Here is a 20,500-nt window from a genome sequence, read left to right as displayed (position 1 = left end):
AGCTGGCATTACAAGTATGAAATATAAATTACTGAAAAACTAAAATGAATGCTAAAACATTACAGCAGAAAAGTTTTATTTCTGCAGTTATGAAAACAGAAGCAGAAGTAAACAACCATTGTGTTTGAGAGGAATACCACTTTAAAAGGTGCTTAATTTTAAGTAAATTCTAAAAAAATAAATTCTAAAAATAAAAATCACTTAAAATGAAATTTAACTTTGTAAACTACAATTAAAAATCACTAAGGTTCATATGTACCTTTAACAAAAAAATACTAACTGCATCTCAGCTCATTTTCCAAAGAGAAATGGGCATTCAGTATTGAAATTTGTGATATTTATAAAGGAAGGAATGCTTGTTCTTTATTAATTTAGGCTCTATACCGAAGGAAAAATGTAGGTACCTGAGACAGAATATTCTGATAGAGCCAATGTCTTTCAAAAATTAAATAAAGTCTAGAAACTGTAGTTAATTTGCTGTTTTGTCTTTATGCAAAGGGTTTTTCTGGTGGATTTTTCTGGGAGTAAATTTTTTTTTTTTCATCCAGATATTAGTATAGGACAACTGCAACTGAGTAATTTTGAAGAGGCCTACAGGACTGTGCAGAGTTAAACCTCACTCCCACTTCTACCACATCTCTATATCAAAGCACCAGAGATTGGAATTCAGAGTATTACTTACTGAAAAAGACATTTTTGAAGTAGCAAGAAAAACATTAAAAAAAAAGATGAATAAGAAAACTTTCACCAAGAACACAATAAATTTTTCAAGATATTTCAGATAAAACTCTAAGTTATTGTATCATAAGCACATAATAAGGCACATAATAAGAAATTAAGTAAATACACAGTAATTTGATCCAACTATTAGAGATTATAGTGGTACAAAAACCCCTTGAGGTGTAATTTTTTTCCCCGAAGATCTTACCAAAAATAACTTCTTAAAAATTTGTCAAACCATGATAGACCTGAATATTTTCCTTATGGCTGTAAACATCTTATTTTTAAAAGAAATGTATAAAACTCTTTGAAATTAGGACTATTTTCTTCTCTCAATTTCTCAAGTCCTATCATAGCAAAAATAACATATGAAACTTCAATTCCACGATTGTAAGTCAAACTAAGTCTCTGATACCACATCTTGAAGAAACTTGTCAAATATCTTTTACTCCACAGAGAAAAGGCACTGCCTTTCCTCTAATAATTTAACCCTGGTGAACAATACACACTTTTTTAAAAGTTATTTTTAAAGATCTGCCTAAGTATAAACACTCCTGCAGTAAGATAAATACTATTCAGTGGACACTCACAGTCAATGCTTGCTTTTCCTCAAGAAACCCAAGCACTATTTCACATTCAAATTAGTGTTTTATCTATACAGAATAGGTTTACTATTTCATTAGAAATATTCTTTGTTTGGTATATTATAAAAATGCTAAAAGTGTTGTGTAAGGCTGACTTGGAACAAAAGCTAAAAGGATATTCTTAAAATATAATTTTAAGTAGGGAATTTGATGATAAATATTGTTGCTTAAGAAATTTCACAGAAGAATCTTTTTATGGAGAAATATTAAACTTTGACCACATCCTGGCAGTTGAAACTGGAAAATATCATCCCTTGATTCTTTACTGCATGTATGAATACACAAACTCAGAATGAACTTTTTGTTTTAAGAATCAGAGTTGGTCACAGCTGCTACAGTCTCTGTCTGACGGTTTTACTGAAACTGTGATGCAGTCGTAAAAGGAAAGTTCACAGAAAAGTCAGATTGCAGATTTTGAGAAGGAAACTCTGAGGTGATGTTTTTCTCCAAGGTCATGATTGTGAAGCTCAATGAGAGCGTGGACTGCTTCCTCCACGGAACCCAGCTGGATGAGAGCCATTTTGCGATCTTTCCTTAAGTACAAAAAAACATAATTAATCCTAATTTTTCACCGTGCTAAGCCAACACAAAGTGATGCAAGTATTTTTTCAGTCACTTCACCCCTTTTTCACACTGAACACTTGCACAGCAAAAGAATCAGAACTAGCCAAGCACCTGCTAAGACAGACAAAAGTATGAAAATTTTGTAGACTGATGGCCTACAGCCATGACTTTCTTCCATTATACTGCATCTCAAAAGTAGGGTTAAAAGAAGGCTCAAAGATCTCTAGCAAACACTTGTATTGCACATATGTAAGGGATTGTTCTAGCAGGCATAATCATGCTAAAATAATGCCACCAAGCAGCCCTAATGAATGACAGAACAGATCCACTGTCATCTTTTACATGATGTTTTACATGTACTTTCTTTTTAAAAGCTATTATTTCATTTACTTTCTTTAAACTTACCTTCCTTTGAACAAATGAGGAATTTGTCAACAGATAGGATTATAATAAATTCTGGTTGATATTGTATTTTTCATTTAATTATGCTAATACAGTATCACATTTAAAATTTAAAGATTAGAATTATCATAAACATCATTACAGTAGTACAGCTTTTGCCTATAGCTACAGCTTTGTACACACATGGAATTCCTCCTCAAAAATTAAAGGCTGAAAGATTGTTCAGCATTTTTACTTGAGAACTTACTGAAAGAACTTGAAGGCTTTCACAGTGGATCCAGTACCCGCAAAAAGGTTCTTCAGATCATCAACAGTAACAGAAGGCCTAATTAAAAAACAAAAAAACAACACAAAACCTTGTCAACTTGTAAAAGAGCACAGAGTTCTGTAATAGTACTGAATTCCCAGTTCTGGTTCCTACATTAAAAACGAGCATCAAACACTACCAGCTCAAGGTCAGTCAGCACTTTACCCCAAACATCTTGGCTTTGACACTAAGATTTAGCACTGCAGTGTGCTACAAAAATATTTTAGATACAATCTTTTGCTTTTCATCCTCTCCCATTCCTCCCTCTTTTAAACTAGGACTGCAGAAAAATCACTAAAGAGCTTAACTAGTAACCTCAGAAATAGCTTTGATCTTGTACATTTTCAGTTTTGAAAGTTTCCTATTTTATTCAAAAAGCCATTTTCTGAGTTTCCTATATTGATTTTTCTTATCTGGACAAAATTCCATAGTTTTCTTATCTCCAAGTTCCTCTCTGCACAGCTGCAGAACAAAAGAAACCTATGCAAACTTACGATGTTCGGCTGTCACTCCACACATTTTTGGCAATATTCTATAAAGAAAAGTTTAAATTTTAATGTATTTATAATGTATTGAGCTGTGCCTAGGGGTGGATGAAGAGCGAGTCGAGAGCTTATGGGTAAGGATCAAAGGGCAGGCTAGCATGGGTGACACTGTTGTGGGTGTTTACTACAGGCCACCTGATCAGGAAGAGGAAGTCGATGAGGCCTTCTACAGACAGCTGGAAGTAGCCTCACGATCCCAGGCCCTGCTTCTCATGGGGGACTTCAACCACCCCGATATCTGCTGGAAAGACAACACAGCTAGGCACAAACAGTCCTGGAGGTTCCTGCAGAGCATTGGTGACAGCTTCTTGACACAGGTGGTGGAGGAGCCAACAAGGAGAGGTGTGCTGCCGGACCTCGTACTAACAAACAAAGAAGGACTGGTGGAAGATGTGAAGGTCGGGGGCAGCCTTGGCTGCAGTGACCACGAGATCGTGGAATTCAGTATCCTGCGAGGAGGAGGCAGCAGGGCACCAAGTAGGATCGCAACCCTGGACTTCAGGAGAGCAAACTTTGGCCTCTTCAGGGACCTACTTGGAGGAATCCCATGGGTTAGGGCCCTAGAAGGAAGAGGTGTTCAAGAGAGCTGGTTAATATTCAAACATCACCTCCTCCAGGCTCAAGAGTGGTGCATCCCTGTGAGTAGGAAGTCAAGCAAAGGAGGCAGGAGACCTGCATGGATGAGCAAGGAGCTCCTGGCAAAACTCAACCAGAAGAAGGAAGCATACAGAAAGTGGAAAGGGGGACAGGCCACTTGGGAGGAATAGAGGAACGTTGTCAGAGTATGCAGGGATGCGACGAGGAAGGCTAAGGCCCGTTTGGAATTAAATCTGGCTAGAGATGTCAAGGACAGCAAGAAGGGCTTCTTCAAATACCTCAGTAGCAAGAGGAAGACTAGGGAAAATGTGGGCCTGCTGCTGAATGGGGTGGGTGCCCTGGTGACGAAGGATGCAGAGAAGGCAGAGTTACTGAATGCCTTCTTTGCCTCATTCTTTACTGCTCAGGCCAGCCCTCAGGAACGCCAGACCCTGGAGGCAAGAGAGAAAGTCTGGAAAAAGGAAGACTTTCCCTTGGTGGGGGAGGATCTGGTTAGAGATCATTTAAGCAAACTTGACACCCACAAATCCATGGGCCCTGATGGGATGCACCTACGAGTACTGAGGGAGCTGGCGGACGTTATTGCTAAGCCACTCTCCATCATCTTTGAAAGGTCATGGAGGACAGGAGAGGTGCCTGAGGACTGGAAGAAAGCCAATGTCACCCCAGTCTTCAAAAAGGGCAAGAAGGAGGACCCAGGGAACTACAGGCCAGTCAGCCTCACCTCCATCCCTGGAAAGGTGATGGAGCAGCTCATCCTGGAGGCCATCTCCAAGCATGTGGAGGACAAGAAGGTGCTCAAGAGTAGTCAGCAGGGCTTCACCAAGGGGAAATCATGCCTAACCAATCTGATAGCCTTCTATGATGGAATGACTGGCTGGGTAGATGAGGGGAGAGCAGTGGATGTTGTCTACCTAGACTTCAGCAAGGCTTTTGACACTGTCTCCCATAACATCCTCATAGACAAGCTCAGGAAGTGTGGGCTGGATGAGCGGACAGTGAGGTGGATTGAGAACTGGCTGAATGGCAGAGCTCAGAGGGTTGTGATCAGTGGCACAGAGTCTAGTTGGAGGCCTGTAGCTAGCGGTGTCCCCCAGGGGTCAGTACGGGGTCCAGCCCTGTTCAACTTACTCATCAGTGACCTGGATGAAGGGACAGAGTGCACCCTCAGCAAGTTTGCTGACGATACAAAACTGGGAGGAGTGGCTGCTACACCAGAGGGCTGTGCTGCCATTCAGAGAGACCTGGACAGGCTGGAGAGGTGGGCAGAGAGGAACCTCATGAAGTTCAACCAAGGCAAGTGCAGGGCCCTGCACCTGGGGAGGAATAACCCCATGCACCAGTACAGGTTGGGGGTTGACCTGCTGGAAAGCAGCTCTGTGGAGAAAGACCTGGGAGTGCTGGTGGACACCAAGTTAAGCATGAGGCAGCAATGTGCCCTTGTGGCCAAGAAGGCCAATGGTATCCTGGGCTGCATCAGGAAGAGTGTTGCCAGCAGGTGGAGGGAGGTGATCCTCCCCCTCTCCTCAGCCCTGGTGAGGCCACATCTGGAGTACTGCATCCAGTTCTGGGCTCCCCAGTACAAGAGGGATGTGGCACTACTGGAGCAAGTCCAGCGAAGGGCTACAAAGATGATTAGGGGACTGGAGCATCTCTCTTATGAGGAAAGGCTGAGAGAGCTGGGCCTGTTTAGCCTGGAGAAGAGAAGGCTGAGAGGAGACCTTATCAACGTACACAAATATCTAAAGGAAGAGTGTCAAGAGGATGGGACCAGACTCTTTTCAGTGGAGCCCAGTGACAGGACGTGAGGCAACAGGCACAAACTGAAACACATGCAGTTCCATCTGAACATGAGGAAAAACTTCTTCACTGTGAGGGTGACAGAGCACTGGAACAGGTTGCCCAGAGAGGTTGTGGAGTCTCCTTCTCCGGAGATCTTCAAAACCCGCCTGGACGTGATCCTGTGCAACATGCTCTAGGTGACCCTGCTTGAGCAGGGGGGTTGGACTAGATGATCTCCAGAGGTCCCTTCCAACCTCAGCGATTCTGTGATTCTGTAAACAACACAGTTCCTGAAACCTTTTTTCTTTTTTTAAAGAAACTCCCTTCTTGATAAGAAATCTAAATTCTGTTAAAACTGTCATTTAAAAAGTATTAAGTGATTAAAAACTGTATCTACATTACATAATAATGCCAATAATGGATTTGATATAATGTAACTCTCGTACATTATCCACAAAAGCCTGTCTTTAACCTTCTGCAAAAAATTACAGCACAGGACTTAAGTGAAAAATGAATGCACCTTCTCAAGAAAATACAAACTCTGTTACAACTCATTAAAAAAAACCAGTAAGTTTCAATCTTTTATCCTCTTTGCCAATCACAGGAAAATAACAGTAAAAGGATTTACTTTTTGTTAAATTATATAGCAAAATTACCCCCAATACTCAGAAAACTGTAAAAGGCAAAAAAAATTTAGAGCCCACATCAGACTTTGTATCCTAAAAACATAACCTAAAAATGATTATCTTTCCAAGAGCTGCCTCTGTGTAAGTACTCACGGGATGTTGGAGAGATGCAGGGTGGCAGATGGAGGAAAGATATTCTGGAAGTTCTTAGAGCCAGGCTTCTTAAAGCGATGTAAAGGGCTATTGCTATAGTCCTTAGTCAGACCTTGATCCTCTTGTCCCTCACGAGGAAGTTGAACTGTCTGATATTTTGAAAGAGTAGCACGGAGGATCTTTCCATACAGCCTCTGTCCATTCAAGTGGCTCATAGCTAGTCAGTAGAAATATCATTTGAACAGGAAAACAGATGAGGGGAGGGGAAGAAAAAAGGATTCTTTGAATACCACTGTCGTCCTCTATTTAGCATCAGATTTCACATTCTCTATTTAAATAGCAACTTCCGTCAGTACCAGGTGGGCTAGGTTTGCTTTCATAATATTATATTTAAAACAAGTATATGAATGCTATATAACACTCTAGTCTAAGTGCAACAAAAACGCAAATCAGCCTTTCACAAAAGAACACTATCATATATATAGCTTTTTAAGAATAATGAACAACAGGAAAATTCTAAAATAAATTCTCACAGTGCTTTTTAAATGGAGACTTGGGTTTTTTTCAAACCACTAAGAAAAAAATTCATTTACATGAAAGCCAACAATTCAATATCAACATATAAAAGCAAAAATTTGTATGTAGTAAAGCATCACTATGATAAATTTGTTTATGTTAGCCACTGACAGATGACAAATTCCTAATCCATACTATTTTCAAGCTAGTTAGAAGCATAAATAAGTTTTACAAATCCGTACCTAGCTGAGCCTGGGTTGCATCTGCCATTTGAACCAAAGCATTTTCTTTTTTGTTAAACATGATCTTCACACGATGTACATCACCATACACACCTGTGGAAATCCAGAAAAGATATCTGCCCAGAACATTTGCTATGAACAGCACAAGGGCAAATTTGTTTCTTTTGATGAAGAACAGTGTTACAAAAAAAATAATCAACTCATTAAACCAGCTTGGTTAGAACCTAAGGATAAAGAAGAGCTTTCAAGCTTCTGTATTATTTTCTGAAGTTTAGAACTTGTGACCCTCCCCCACAACAGGATCTCAATCATAAAACTGCATGTTTATTTTCAACTGCTAAATAGTGCAAAAGTGTTAAGATTCTCTCAGCAGTTGCATATTAGAACATCACCGCACCACCAAACATTTTCTCCTCCAAATAAAGTATGTGCCAATTCTGTAATCCATTCCCTCTAACACAGTCTTTGTTTTCCATCTTACTTTACTTTCCCATTCTTTGTAGTGTAAAAACAAATAAGATCATGCACACTGAAATTCTGCTGAAACTCTGATGGCTTTGCCTTGGTACCTGTGCCCTATGACTACTGATTCAGATTACTGTCATTTTAAAACCAGCACATTCTCTTTTGTGTTTTCTGCACAAGGAACAAAACAATGGAATGGCAAATAATCAGTGCGTGTCAGTTATGTATGTAACTGACATACATTTTATACACATCTTTTATACACATAACATTTTATATACATAAAATCTTACCAAATAAGATGAAGAGTCCATGTGGTGTGATGACCTGTTTAAATGACAAAACAAGTACACTATTTTTAAAACAATGCAAGTAAAATAGGAGTTGAATCTCTAAGTACTTAGTAAACAAAAACGAACGCAAGAGACACTGCACGCTAACACATAAACATGTTTCCTGAATTTCTTGGTCATTCCCATGAATGACTGAAGCAAACAGCCTTCTTGTTAGTATGCATTTAGTAATCACATACAAAATATTTAGACAATGTAACACTTCAGCTCGTGCATTTTCATCACTGAAGACTCAGTTTATCATGCTGAAGAAGCAACTAAGTGGCTTTAGTTGAATCTACTCTTTCCACACTAGCATTTCATTCACTGAAAAACGAAAGCCACTTGCTAAACCAAAACCAGAAAAGAACATTCAAGAACACATTGGTAGATATTTTCTATACAGAAGACAACATCAAAAAAACCAAAAATAGTTGCTTCAGAATGTATTTGTTTTTTCTTCAATTTTGTCTCCACCTCTGCATATCACCACACTATGTTAAAGTCATGCGCATACTATATAATTGTTTAGGTATGAAGCACATAGAGCAGTATTTATATTGTGTCCGGTTAAAACTGTGAACAGAAGTTAAATATTGAATGAAATGTTTTTTGTTCAGTGATTTTTAACTAAATGGTAGTCTACCGAGCTCCCCAAACACCCGAGAGGATAATCTACACCCTAATGAAGCCAGGTTTTATCCAACTCAGGCAAAGGTTTTGCCAGCAATGATTACTAACAAAGTCTGGGGACCAGAAGCACTACTCACACCCTATAGCCCTATCCTTTCTCAACTTGCAACACTTCCTTCAATGTGTATTGAAATATAAATACATTATTTAAAAACAGAACATACTGCAGCTTAAATATGACCTCATACCTTATCATCAGCATTTAGGGATGAGGAACAATTATTATCAATATAAAACTTAAATGCTTCTTGCTCTTGTTTTCTGTCTCAAAATTTATTTAAAGACATTTCTTAATTAGACCAGACTGCAGTACTTCTATGAAAAAAATAGGTTTGTGAAGACAAGAAGAACAATTGATTTAAGAGTCATGGAGAGTCATGAGATACGGACACTGAAACCCTAAAAGAAGGGAGAAATGTAAAATGAAATTAGGTGAACCAGATTTTCTGTACATAGACAAAGAAACAACAGAGTTCAAACAATCACTACTGAAGAACAAGGGAGAACCTGTTACGTAGCTGCCAAAAATATATTTACCATGGACAGGTTGTCTCACGTTTTTATTTTTACCTTTCAAGAAGCTGAGCATTATTAAATGAATATACGTTGTATCATGTGTTGCAGCACAAAGTTCTATATCACAACTTCTTAAATATGATTACTATTAAGTAAAGCATCAATGTCCTAAAGATAGCTTTGATCTATGCTTCACATATGCTTATTCTTAAAAAGCTCATTCTTTGAAGACTCAGAGGACCATCTTGAATAATCAGCTGCAGAAAGCACTTCCACAGCAATAGTTAGAAATTAAATAATTCTCATCTTTCCTACTTGTTTGTACAAATACTTTTATTCCATACCAAGCATCAAAATAAACAGGTGTAGATTAGGACTGCAAGAGAAGGCAGCTATTCTTTGCTTTGTCAATATACCTTATCACTTAGAAACATTGAAGACACTGGTCAAGAGACTTTTAAATCTTAGTAATATGAAGATAAGTTTCATTTTGACAGTAAGTCTTAATATCATCTGTTTTATGGGTAAAAATCTCATGAGCATGTAGAGCAAGAAGGAATTTTATATTGCTGTAGTAGAACTGCTTGTGAGTAGTCAAGTAGAACTGCGTACTAAGACACGGTCTTGGTAAAGTTCTTAGATTTTTTTAACAGGATGCAAATTAAGTTTAACTAAGCACAGATCAATGTTCAATATTTGAGATATAGCAGTATGCTTATGAAACAATCTATGCTATTTCTACTATAAAAATAAAGTTGTCCTCTCCTACCAAGGTATGAAAAAAAAAAAAAAAAAAATCAGTGTGGTTCTAAGGTGAACATGTGTATTTATTAACTTAAAAAAATTTACAGAGCTGCCAGTATCAAAGGACACCTCTGTTCTTATTCCCCTCCAGCCCAGTCAATATGACAAAACTAGAAAGATCCTACCCATGCTTTGAAAGGTACTTGATTTATCATGCTTTTATCTCCTTTGCTGCTCCCTTTAGTTTCCCTGAGTCTTTCCATTTTGTATCAAATGAAGAATTCTTTGGCTTCTCTAATGATGAAAGTGATTCACAAAGGCATCTTATCAGTAAAGATGCCAGTGAATTTACCAGTAGCATATGTTGTCTACGTTTTCAAAAAAGTTCTTATATCTCAGCATAAACTTTTCTCTGATTACTGTGTTCACTTACACTGCTAATACAAGGGTAATAAATGTTTCTCAAGTTAATTTGTGGTGTTTGGAAGTTTTCCACTGCTGACTGGAGTTTTTAAACCTCATCAATATTGCAAATTATCTCAAAAAAGAAGAGTGTCCTACTTCTGATACTATCAACATAAAAATATCATCTCTTATTCCTACAGCTAATTTCAAATTTTGGTAAGGATTCTGGCGGGTGATACTATTTTAGTACATAACTACTTGCATTGATTCCACCAACCAAACTTACCTCAGAGTTGAGGTTGCTGACCAGTAAAACAGAATTTCCTGGAACACCAGTAACACCTGGAATAGTCATCCGTCCAGATACTGCAGAGGTGGGCATTCCAAGAGGACCAAGCGCTCCAGGAACAGCTGGAACTGAAAGATCTGGAACGGAATGAATAGAATCATATGACATCTCAAATAAAGTGAGAAAATGCATTTTAGAAAACTGAAAAGCAGGCTTAGTTCTGCAAAAAAATCAGTATTTAATAAAAACAATGCTGTCAAGTACTTCAGTTACTCCTAATAACCAATTAATAAACCAGGAAGCACCTCCTCTCAGCAGACAAAGAAATACTCAGTCACAGCAAGGGACCAAAGGGGGTCACAAATTGCAGCTGAAAAAAGATGAAAAATTATTTAGCACAAAAATTTATCCTGTGCTAGAGAGGAAAAGATTACTGAGTCTGGAAGACTGTTTATTTTTCATTTTGTACCCAGAAAAGGGAAGACTTACTGCTTTACTTTTGAGTGTCAACGAAGTCTTATGATTTTTAGAAAAAAGGATGCCTAGAGTTTCTTCTCTTGCAGGTAATCTTTTTCATGGTATTTAATTTCTTATGAGATGAAAAATCACATCAACTTATGTTCTTTATTATAAAAAGTAATTTTATTGAATAATATGTTATGCAAAGAGATTCAGAATGCCTCAAATGAGCTTTGTGTTCTGACTGCTGCATTTGAAAACAAGTCCTGTATTCTGACAGACCACCAGTCCCAAATGCAACCACCACATTTTCTTAGAGAATAGGAACTTACTGGCAGCTTGAGGAAAGCCAATGGCTGGGGCAAATCCAGCAGGCCCCGAGTATGGTGAGGAGATGATACCTGGGGTGCCTAGAGATAGGAGACATATCTAATTAAAACAGATTTTAACATCTTCAGAAAACAGAAAAGACTTCAAGAATGAGATTCAGCAGCCAACATTGCCATTTTGACTTAGGTCAGGTATTACATCTTCTACAAAATGTTAAAAAAAACTGATTGAAATCCAAAATTCTATATTCAAAGAGATAATTTTCAGCCTTTTTTTAGTGCAATGATTCAGATCACCTTCAGTGTCCCCTTTTAAATGAAGTCAGGGCAAAATGCAATGTAGACTAGTTTGATCAGGAAAGTATAGCATAGATCCACTGAAGCCGAGACATCTGTGGGCTAATGTTCAGTAAAGAATTGCTTCTATTCATAAAATGAAAATGCATTCTAGAAATTTTCAAGAAGGAAATACTCTCATGAAGGACATTTTGCAATGACCATATACTTATATTAAGAATATATATATATATATATATATATATATTTTAATGGTTCTCCTGGCAATCACTAGTCTTAAGCAGATTTTGAATAGTAACATACAGAGAGTAGTTGCCCCAAAGATTGTTCAGTTGCTTTAATATTTGGAGTTAATTGCTACCCTGAGCAGCACATAAGCTAGCGTTCTGAGAGACAATTAGATCCAAGCTTGAGTTGTAGATTCTTTCATAAGTTAGCACACTAGATTTTTTTTAAAACTGTACTTATATAATCTGTAAATACATTCTGAGTGCCCATAACATGTTGAATACTCAAACCTCCACCACTAACTCAAACAGCTACATTCTCTAACAGGTGGGTATTGACAGGAATGATACAATACCATAAGAATTACCAGTTATGAGTTACAAAAACAACAAATGAAACAGACTCCTCAGATCCAGTATTCATGAATACTGCATCACATTACATCTCCTCTTATCTGTAGTGACAAAATGTCTTTAACACAAACAATGTGATGTATTTATCACAAAGTAAGTCGTTGTGTTCTTGTAATACATGCATTAGTGCATTATACTGACAAGTTCTGGCAATATAGGTATCAATCACGTATTCATTGTCCAAGAATGATAATGGAAACATTACTGAAGAAACAGATAAAGGGCTTTTATTTTGCAAAATGTGACCTGCATGTTGCACACTGATATCAAAAACAGGCACATAAAAATAGTCAAACAGAGCTAAAAAATATCTAGAATTCTTTGCACATTTTTTATGGACAAAATAATTTGCTTTATAGCTTAGCAGCTAGCTTTTAAAGCATGCTAATTCATATACCTTCTGCCTGTGCTCACTGGGTGAGGAAAATCTTTAAATGCAAAATATATTTCAAAATTTGCTTGTCAATAATTAAAATATCTTTCCCACTGCAAAATGAAATTTCAAGAACAGTTCAGTTTAGCTATTACAATAACTTCAAGCCTACAGTAAAAAATGCATGTAGCACTCCAGTAGAGATACCTGCTTTATCTTCTATTTCTCCATCAAAACTGCTTCCACTAGAAATAACAAAGGAAGCATAAGTTCTGACAGAACTCCAACATCTTTGCCTCATATCATGTAACTGAGAACTGTTTGAACATGCCTATGGCAGCATATCCACCTTGTTACTACTGATGAAAAAGTCAGAACTGTGTTTTTCTCAGTCTACAGCTGCATGTACAGACAAAACTGATATGTATTTTTTTAAAAGAAAAAATATCTATGCAGCTGCTTCACTATGACCCCACTATAAACTTCTCTCATATTGATACAGATGTCAGACTCTTATTTACACCAGCACCTCTGCTGTTCTTACTATTATAATAGACTTATAGACTGAAAATCAGATTGTCAGCAGAGACAGACTTGGAGGAGTGAGGGGGAAAGAAATGCAGAAGTGTTCACGTGTCATCCCTGAAAAGCATGTGTACAATGTTTATCTCTTTCCTACATGCATGTGTGTACTTAATCTACTTTAATTATACTTTTCCTTTTCACTGACATGTCAATTATAAAAACTTAATTCATCAAAACATATCAGACCTATAAAAACCACAGGGCACATTGTTTTCATGATGCTGTATGGCAACTTCTTCAAAAAATTATTAAAGTGATAGTTCATGACATAAACATCCAAAGCCAGCCTTTCTATAAGAAAACCTGTAGAAATAATCAAGAAAGAGGAGTGAGTGCAACCCACTTTCTTACTCTAATTAGAACTATCATAGCCAACTACCAGACAAACAAACCAAAACCAGTATCTGACACAGCTATCCCAGAAAATTGAAGGAAAAAAGGGAATTCGTCCCTCGCCTTCCTCCCTGCTATTATTCTGACCAAAAGAACTGTCCTTAGATACTTATTCAACAGCTGAGACAATTCTTAGTTGTGTATTATTGCTAATGGTTGTCGTTAGAGAGAAAGAAAAATAGCTAAAATTGCTCAAATTGCATTGTGAGCACTTCTTCCAAGTAATCAGATTAATCTATTTGATGATTTACATTATTACCAAAGTTGATTAAGTGAATACGCATGAGGAGTTACAACAAAAGGCTTCTCCAGTGCAGCTTCAAGCAAACACTCTCACCTCTATGCCATGGCAGTGACTTCTAAGATTCTAAAAAAGCTTCTAAAATTTCATCTTTTAAAAAAGACATTTATAAAACATACATTAATAAGCATAATATTGATACATATTGTTCTTCAAAGCAGCCAGTTTTCCTTAGAGTATGAACAAATAAGAGCAAATAGGCTTTAAAACACTTATTTTCAAACAGCTTTAGGGAACCTGTGTCAATTTTGGATGACTGTGCCACTGACCTTTATGCTATGCAGCACTTATTATCCTACCCTGTAACAACCATATAATTTCACACAATTTTACAAAAGTAGCTTTATGATGGTCCTTTGAATTTGCCCAACAGCATTCCTCATGTTATGGTTTCAGATATTCATTCACCCAGAATAGGATTTTCTATTTTTCAAGCAAATTTGACTGGAACCCAACAATCAGAAATGTACCTAAAACAGACCCTTCTTTCAACAGAACCATTAGGGAGGCAGAACACAAATCCATCAAGGGCAATGCAACATAAAAAACAATGATCTGATTGTGTGCGTTTATCATTAATAGGGAAGATTTCTTACCAAAGGCAGCAGCCATGGTGGGATCCAGGGAAGGCTGGCCATCACCAGAGGGAAGGTCAAGGCGAGTGAAATCTCTACTTTTGTCGTTGTTGTACTTTACATTAAGGCTAGTTAACTTGGAGAAATCAATACGCAGAGTGCAGCATGCATTGTAGACATTCTGGCCATCCAGAGCCTGAAGAAAAATAGTTAAGGTTTCAGAGACAAAATGCTACAGCCCCCACTCTAAATTTATATCACAACTGTATCCAAACAGAAATCCATTTTCTCTGTTTAAGGTCCTGCTTTCAAATGTCAGGTGGACAATTATGCTGTAACTACCCTTTCCTAAATATGCTGTGTAGAGTATTAGTGTAGTGCAATAATTAGCAAGTATTATGTTGCTTTGTGCCAATGTATAACACGTAACTTCAAGGATGACTTGTGTTCCTAGATGTGCTTCTAATCTTACTTGTCTCCCACTCAACACATGGTATGAGATGCTGGTAGCGACACTAATTTTGAGATTTTTACGATAGGCCAGAAGCAATGAATTATGCATGTTTGGAATTCTCTCTCTTACATTATAAAAATGAAAATCCATCTTTTTAACGGCAGTTATGCCCAAAGAGATCACTGAAATAGTATTTTCTCCAGAGACCCATCATTAAAAAATAGTAGTGGAGAAAGGGAAAAAAACACACTCAGAAGCTACTGTTTTGTCATAAGTTATAGAATTATAATTTCAGTTTCATATATGTTCATAGGAGTAATCATATGAATTTCCCTGAACTTTTTAATCAGATATCATTTATTAATAATATTGTTCTTTAAGAAAAGATGCTATTGCTAACAAACAGGACGTAGCCCAACTACCTTTATTAATTCCTGATACAAACTTCATCTCTAAAACACATATTGAATTTACCTACTAGGTAACTAATGGAAATTAATACACGGCCTAAAGTGCAAGTACCAATATTTAAATATTCTGTGCTTTTAATTTTGAAGCTGAGAATAAAATCAATTTCAAAAACAAAAGAAGTGTAAAAGTTCCCTTACCTTTAATCTTCCAGTAACTTTTTGAAAAAACTGAATACTAAATACCACTTCATACTTAAAGACAATTTTTTTTTCTGTGTACTTTTTCTGTGAACTTTAAATTTTATTTTATTTATTTATTAATTTGAGGTTACCAACATAGGTTAAGGAGAAATGCACAGCACTTCATGCTTAATTTCCAACAAATTAAATACTTTATTTTTACAAATTAAATACTTCATTTTCTGTACCTGTTCATTACTTCACAGTCCAGATATTACCACATGATGAATTTTAACACTGCTTATCCTTCTGCAAAAGTCTGTGAGGTCTCAGCTCAATATCTAAGTATCAAGCTACTATCCACTCAGAAAATTAACACTAAATTCCCTAAAAATGAAAATATTTAACTATAAGGTGACTAATTCTACAACTTTATTTTTGAAAGAGACAGATATCTAAAGTAGGTGACCTTTTTCTCATTACTGAGAACATGCATTTTAAAAATCAGCAAGCTGCTGGCTTGAAATTAAGAAATTTAAGGTGAAAAGATTGATTACATTAAGTTCTCACTGAAATTCAAGACAGTAAAATATCTTGCATTTATCAAATTAACCTCAAGGCATTTAACTACACTGTTCTTAGGCCTGATAGGCACTGAAAATATTCTATTTAGTTTGACAGGCAAAAGAAGTTCTGGCAAAACTACAGCTACTATCACTCATCACTATTAGCAGCCCCAATCTTTGATTTGGTAGAATCATACAGGTTTTGATATATGTGCTCATATGTTTATACTTGCTGTTCATGATGCACCTTTATCCTCTTACCTAATTAGGGATGCTGAAGTTATTCTATGCAACAAGAGGATTTAAGCATGAGAATGACAAGAAGTCATAACATTAGTAATTGTTTGCTTGTTAATTTTATGTATAAAGACCAGTTTGTCTGGAAAACAAGCCAAACAAAACAAACACATATCAGCTGAATACACTACACTTACCATTTTGGCATAATGTGCATTCATTGGATCAGCATATTGAAGCAAGACTTGAAATTGATTGTTCTTTGTGAAGGTGATAATCTTCAAGACAGTTCCAAATTTAGAGAAAATCTGAGAAGAAAGAAACATGGAAAATTTTGAAAACCATGAAGAATTCATCCACAGTAAAAACTAACAATTTAGTACTTTATATAATTTTCTGAAGAATGATTTCTGCTCTGAGAGCTGAACAGAAATTGACTGATGTCAGAAATTTGCTTCAGGTAAAAAAATGTTATGGAAGGTGGAGAAGAGGGATATAATTTCCAGAAGAACTATCAATGACTGTTCAACAAAAAGTGAAGAAGTCCATCCCAAATAGGCCTTTGTCCAGTGTCTGCACAGAAACTGGCGATAAAGAAAGTGAATGCTTGAGAAATGGAACATCACAAACTAATTGAAATGGGGACAGCAAACTGCCTTTGGAGATATCAATATTTAAATTCTGTACTTCAAACAAATTCTGCAAATTTAGTGGCTGAAGGTACAATCTAAATAGCTTATGCCTCTATAGATTAGTTATGCAGACCCAATGTCGAACTAGAAGTCAAGGAAGCAAGAAAAAAAATCCAGTTTGGGACCTCTAATTTACAATTGAATGGTATTTAGTTTATTGTATATGCAAGTTCTATAGAAGATTTTAAAAGGCTGAAATTATATACACATGTCCAAAATCAGAGTGCATTCAACACACAGGTACACAAAAGAGTACCCCCAAAGAATGAGGAAAAAAAGTACAACTAGGCTACATCATGCAAAAGCAGAAAAACCTACATCTGATGTATGAGTGAAAAAGGAAGTGCGAGTCTGGGAAGTACTGACAGCAAATTTAAGCCAGACATACAGTGCAGGGAAAAGAATAATTGTAAAGGTAACTCAATATCAAGTTTCAGAGCAAACTATTAGAAGTAATACAAAGTAACATAGCAGTCAGGAAAGCAGAACTCCCATTCCGCCCCAGACAAGTTTTAACCCTGGAATGGAAAGAAACACCAGAGATATGCACAAGCATCTCTTATCAACCTACTAGGCCTAGAGTCATGGATACAAGACACACTGTCCTAACCCTTTGTGCTCAGTTCTTCTCTCTCTCTCTCTCTCTCTCTCTCACAGTTAAGGTTTTTATGCCACAGTCAGCATTTTGTGGTAGAAGACAGAACAGAAACCTTTTTCACAGCAGTTTAAAATTAGCTGTTGAGTGCCTGTTCACAAAGCACTTCTCCTTAACAATGGCCAAAATACAGACTCTGAGCATATGCTTTTCCTTGTATGTTCCTTTTTAAGGTAATGAAATTCAATGTATACCTGTTTATTTTTAAACCTAAAACCTGCTGTATACACCAATTTTGTTTCTACAAAGATAACACTGAATATTCACTTTCTTATAATAAATATTTTAAAGTAAATTTGGTAAAAAAGTGAAAGTGTTTCCTGACAAGCAGTTATAATTCACAATATATAATCTAAGTTTTGGATGAAATCTTGCCTACCAGTATTCTACATAATGCTATAATAATCAGGGAAAATTTGCATTTTCATTAACCTTATCACACTGTTACAGAACAACGTGACCTTGTAGCTATCTATCATGCACAAAGTGCTGTTCTAATTAGTAGAGAGTATCCCTTGTTAACTCCAAATAACATTCCTTTTCAAATATCACTTAATTTTCCAAGTCCACTGCAAAAGTAATTAAGTGAGGGTCACCGAGCAACTTAAACATTGAGAATACAGTTCTGCTGCAATGAAGCATTAATTTTATTAAAGTAACTTAGCATGAATCTCCTCTTCTGCTGCCTGCTTAGTAAGAATAGCATCCAAGGTTAGGTCCAGGAATTGCTTTTACACTGTTAAACTAGTACAGCTCCCATAATCATAGAAATTAGTGCATTCAGAATAACCTGAAAACAAATAATCCTAAAATGCTAACATAATATTTGTATAAGCACATTAATGAGTAAACAATACTCATAGATGCAAACAGAAGTTTAGACCATGCTAATTGCTACCCCAAAGAGAGAACAGGTAAGTGTGTTAGCTAAATGGTATCATGGGGAAACACAGGGGAAAAAAAGGAAATATTAAAAAGAAGAGGAAAAACAGAATGTATTTAACAATCAATTATTGTTTGAGATGCTTAAGTAGAGCTCCAATGAGAAGAGCAGCAAAAATCTCCTTCCAGAACTGTAGGTCCTTGTAAGAGATTCCCAATCATTTTAAATCACATTAATTGAAAAATCCCATATTTTTGGGGTGTGCCCAAATTTACTGGTTATTTCAAAAGCTTCAAGTATGAAATCCTTATGCAATATCTGAAGGAAGTATTGACAAAATTTTCAGGCACATAGAAACAGTCTCCTAATGTTGCTGCTTTTAAATGTTTAGATCTCAACAGCACAGCACAACTGCCTAGCAGGAGTTACAGTGAAGTCTTTCATAGCTATAACCCACAATTATTCCAAGTTCTCAAAGGTAAAGTAGCTGACATTCTAACAGTCGATGAAAAATTGAATACATTTGTCCAAATGACTATGCTTGTACATTATACCACTTACATAGAATAATAAAAGTTAATATGAAACCCTCAAACATAATGCAAACTACAACAGTTACTCAGTATGAAGAGTGCTACAGTATTTGCTCCTTAAATTCATAAGAATCACTATTTCGCTTCCTCATAGTTTTGGCATACACTAAAAGTAACACCCCATGTTAGTTGCTCTTGGTCGCAATTCTGTTTATCATCTTAATCAAGGAAGTAAAAGGAGTGAAAGACAACATGAAAAGCTGAGTACAGAAGCCCAATCTACTGTGATTTTTTTTTTTCAGGCAAGACTAATTCAAGCCTAGACCCATAAATTACAACAAATCATTTTTGAAGTGACACTTTTCATTCAAAATGAGAACCAACATAAGGATCCACGGCCCTTAAAAAACAAAAAGTTAATGGATTTACACTAGCAGTATAGAAACAGATTTTAACTATTTGCTTTATCAGTCCTCATTACCTGATACAGCACTTCCAAAGTGACAGGATAGAAAAGATTTTCAACAATGATTCGAAGAACAGAACCTTGACCTGGAAGGAACCCAACTTCAGTAGCAAAAGCACCTGTAATAGCCAGGCTTCCAGACTGCATGGCATTCACAGCTTGCAGTGCAGCTTGGGTTCTCTGAAATGATGACACAGGGAGACCACAATTAACTTACACATGTACGAATTATTCATATGTAAACAAAGTTCTCTTTCAAATAAAACATATACAATTTTTAAACTATTTCCCCTTTATCTACTGGATATCTACTTTATCTACCTACTGGAATTCCAGGCGAGTAGGTAAATTAACCCCCCTCCTTTCCTTCCCCCAGCTCCTAAAAGAAGTCATACCATACTTGCATAGAATACAGGTATGATATTCTTAAAAACTACATGATTATTTGAGGAAAGGCAAAAGCTTTTTTTGTTATATGGTTACTACTTTTCTACCATAATGCCATATAAATGCAATTTTGCATTCTTTCTGTATGTTTTTGTCATTCCAGATGTATATTCTAAGAAATCATTATCACGACCATACGCCAGTGGACAACCAACCAGTCAGCACACCAAGAACCATTTGCTCAGCTTCATTAGGATTTCATTCTCTTAACAGGCTCAGTTTTGCTGATAATAAGCTTGAAGGCGCTTACCGTGCTCTTTTTCCTGAGTCAAGCTTTTGCCTACAAAAGATCTCTTTAGATCTCACTCCTCAAACTGTTTAACTGGGACTTGGGATGTCTCTACAGTCATTTTTGATGGGTTTCTCTCCAAAAAGTCTTCAGACTACCTTTGAGGGCACTATGGAGAGTCTTTCCTTTCCAGATATATTTGCAGCTTGAAGCCAGGTCTCCATGACACTCTTGTCTTGGGAGACAGACTAAA

General features: G+C 36.6%; 1 protein-coding gene across 2 annotated transcripts in view; it reads right to left on the bottom strand.

The window, feature by feature from the left end:
- Window positions 1–837: 837 nt before the first annotated feature.
- PTBP3 (polypyrimidine tract binding protein 3) overlaps window positions 838–20,500 on the bottom strand; it is a 61,194-nt gene continuing 41,531 nt past the window's right edge. For both annotated transcript variants that reach the window (XM_067315136.1, XM_067315137.1), the window contains 10 exons: window positions 19,587–19,751; window positions 16,540–16,650; window positions 14,517–14,691; window positions 11,334–11,411; window positions 10,540–10,679; window positions 7,857–7,890; window positions 7,099–7,191; window positions 6,341–6,557; window positions 2,578–2,655; window positions 838–1,897 (listed from right to left, as the gene is read on the bottom strand). In XM_067315136.1, coding sequence (XP_067171237.1) covers window positions 1,765–1,897; window positions 2,578–2,655; window positions 6,341–6,557; window positions 7,099–7,191; window positions 7,857–7,890; window positions 10,540–10,679; window positions 11,334–11,411; window positions 14,517–14,691; window positions 16,540–16,650; window positions 19,587–19,751 — 1,224 coding nt within the window. In that variant the 3' untranslated portion in view covers window positions 838–1,764. The remainder of the gene's footprint in view (window positions 1,898–2,577; window positions 2,656–6,340; window positions 6,558–7,098; window positions 7,192–7,856; window positions 7,891–10,539; window positions 10,680–11,333; window positions 11,412–14,516; window positions 14,692–16,539; window positions 16,651–19,586; window positions 19,752–20,500) is intronic.

This window comes from Apteryx mantelli, chromosome Z (genome assembly GCF_036417845.1).
Source record: "Apteryx mantelli isolate bAptMan1 chromosome Z, bAptMan1.hap1, whole genome shotgun sequence".
Classification (NCBI taxonomy): domain Eukaryota; kingdom Metazoa; phylum Chordata; class Aves; order Apterygiformes; family Apterygidae; genus Apteryx; species Apteryx mantelli.
The sequence above is the reverse complement of the archived record's forward strand: the minus strand, read 5'-3'. Positions and strand labels throughout refer to the sequence as shown.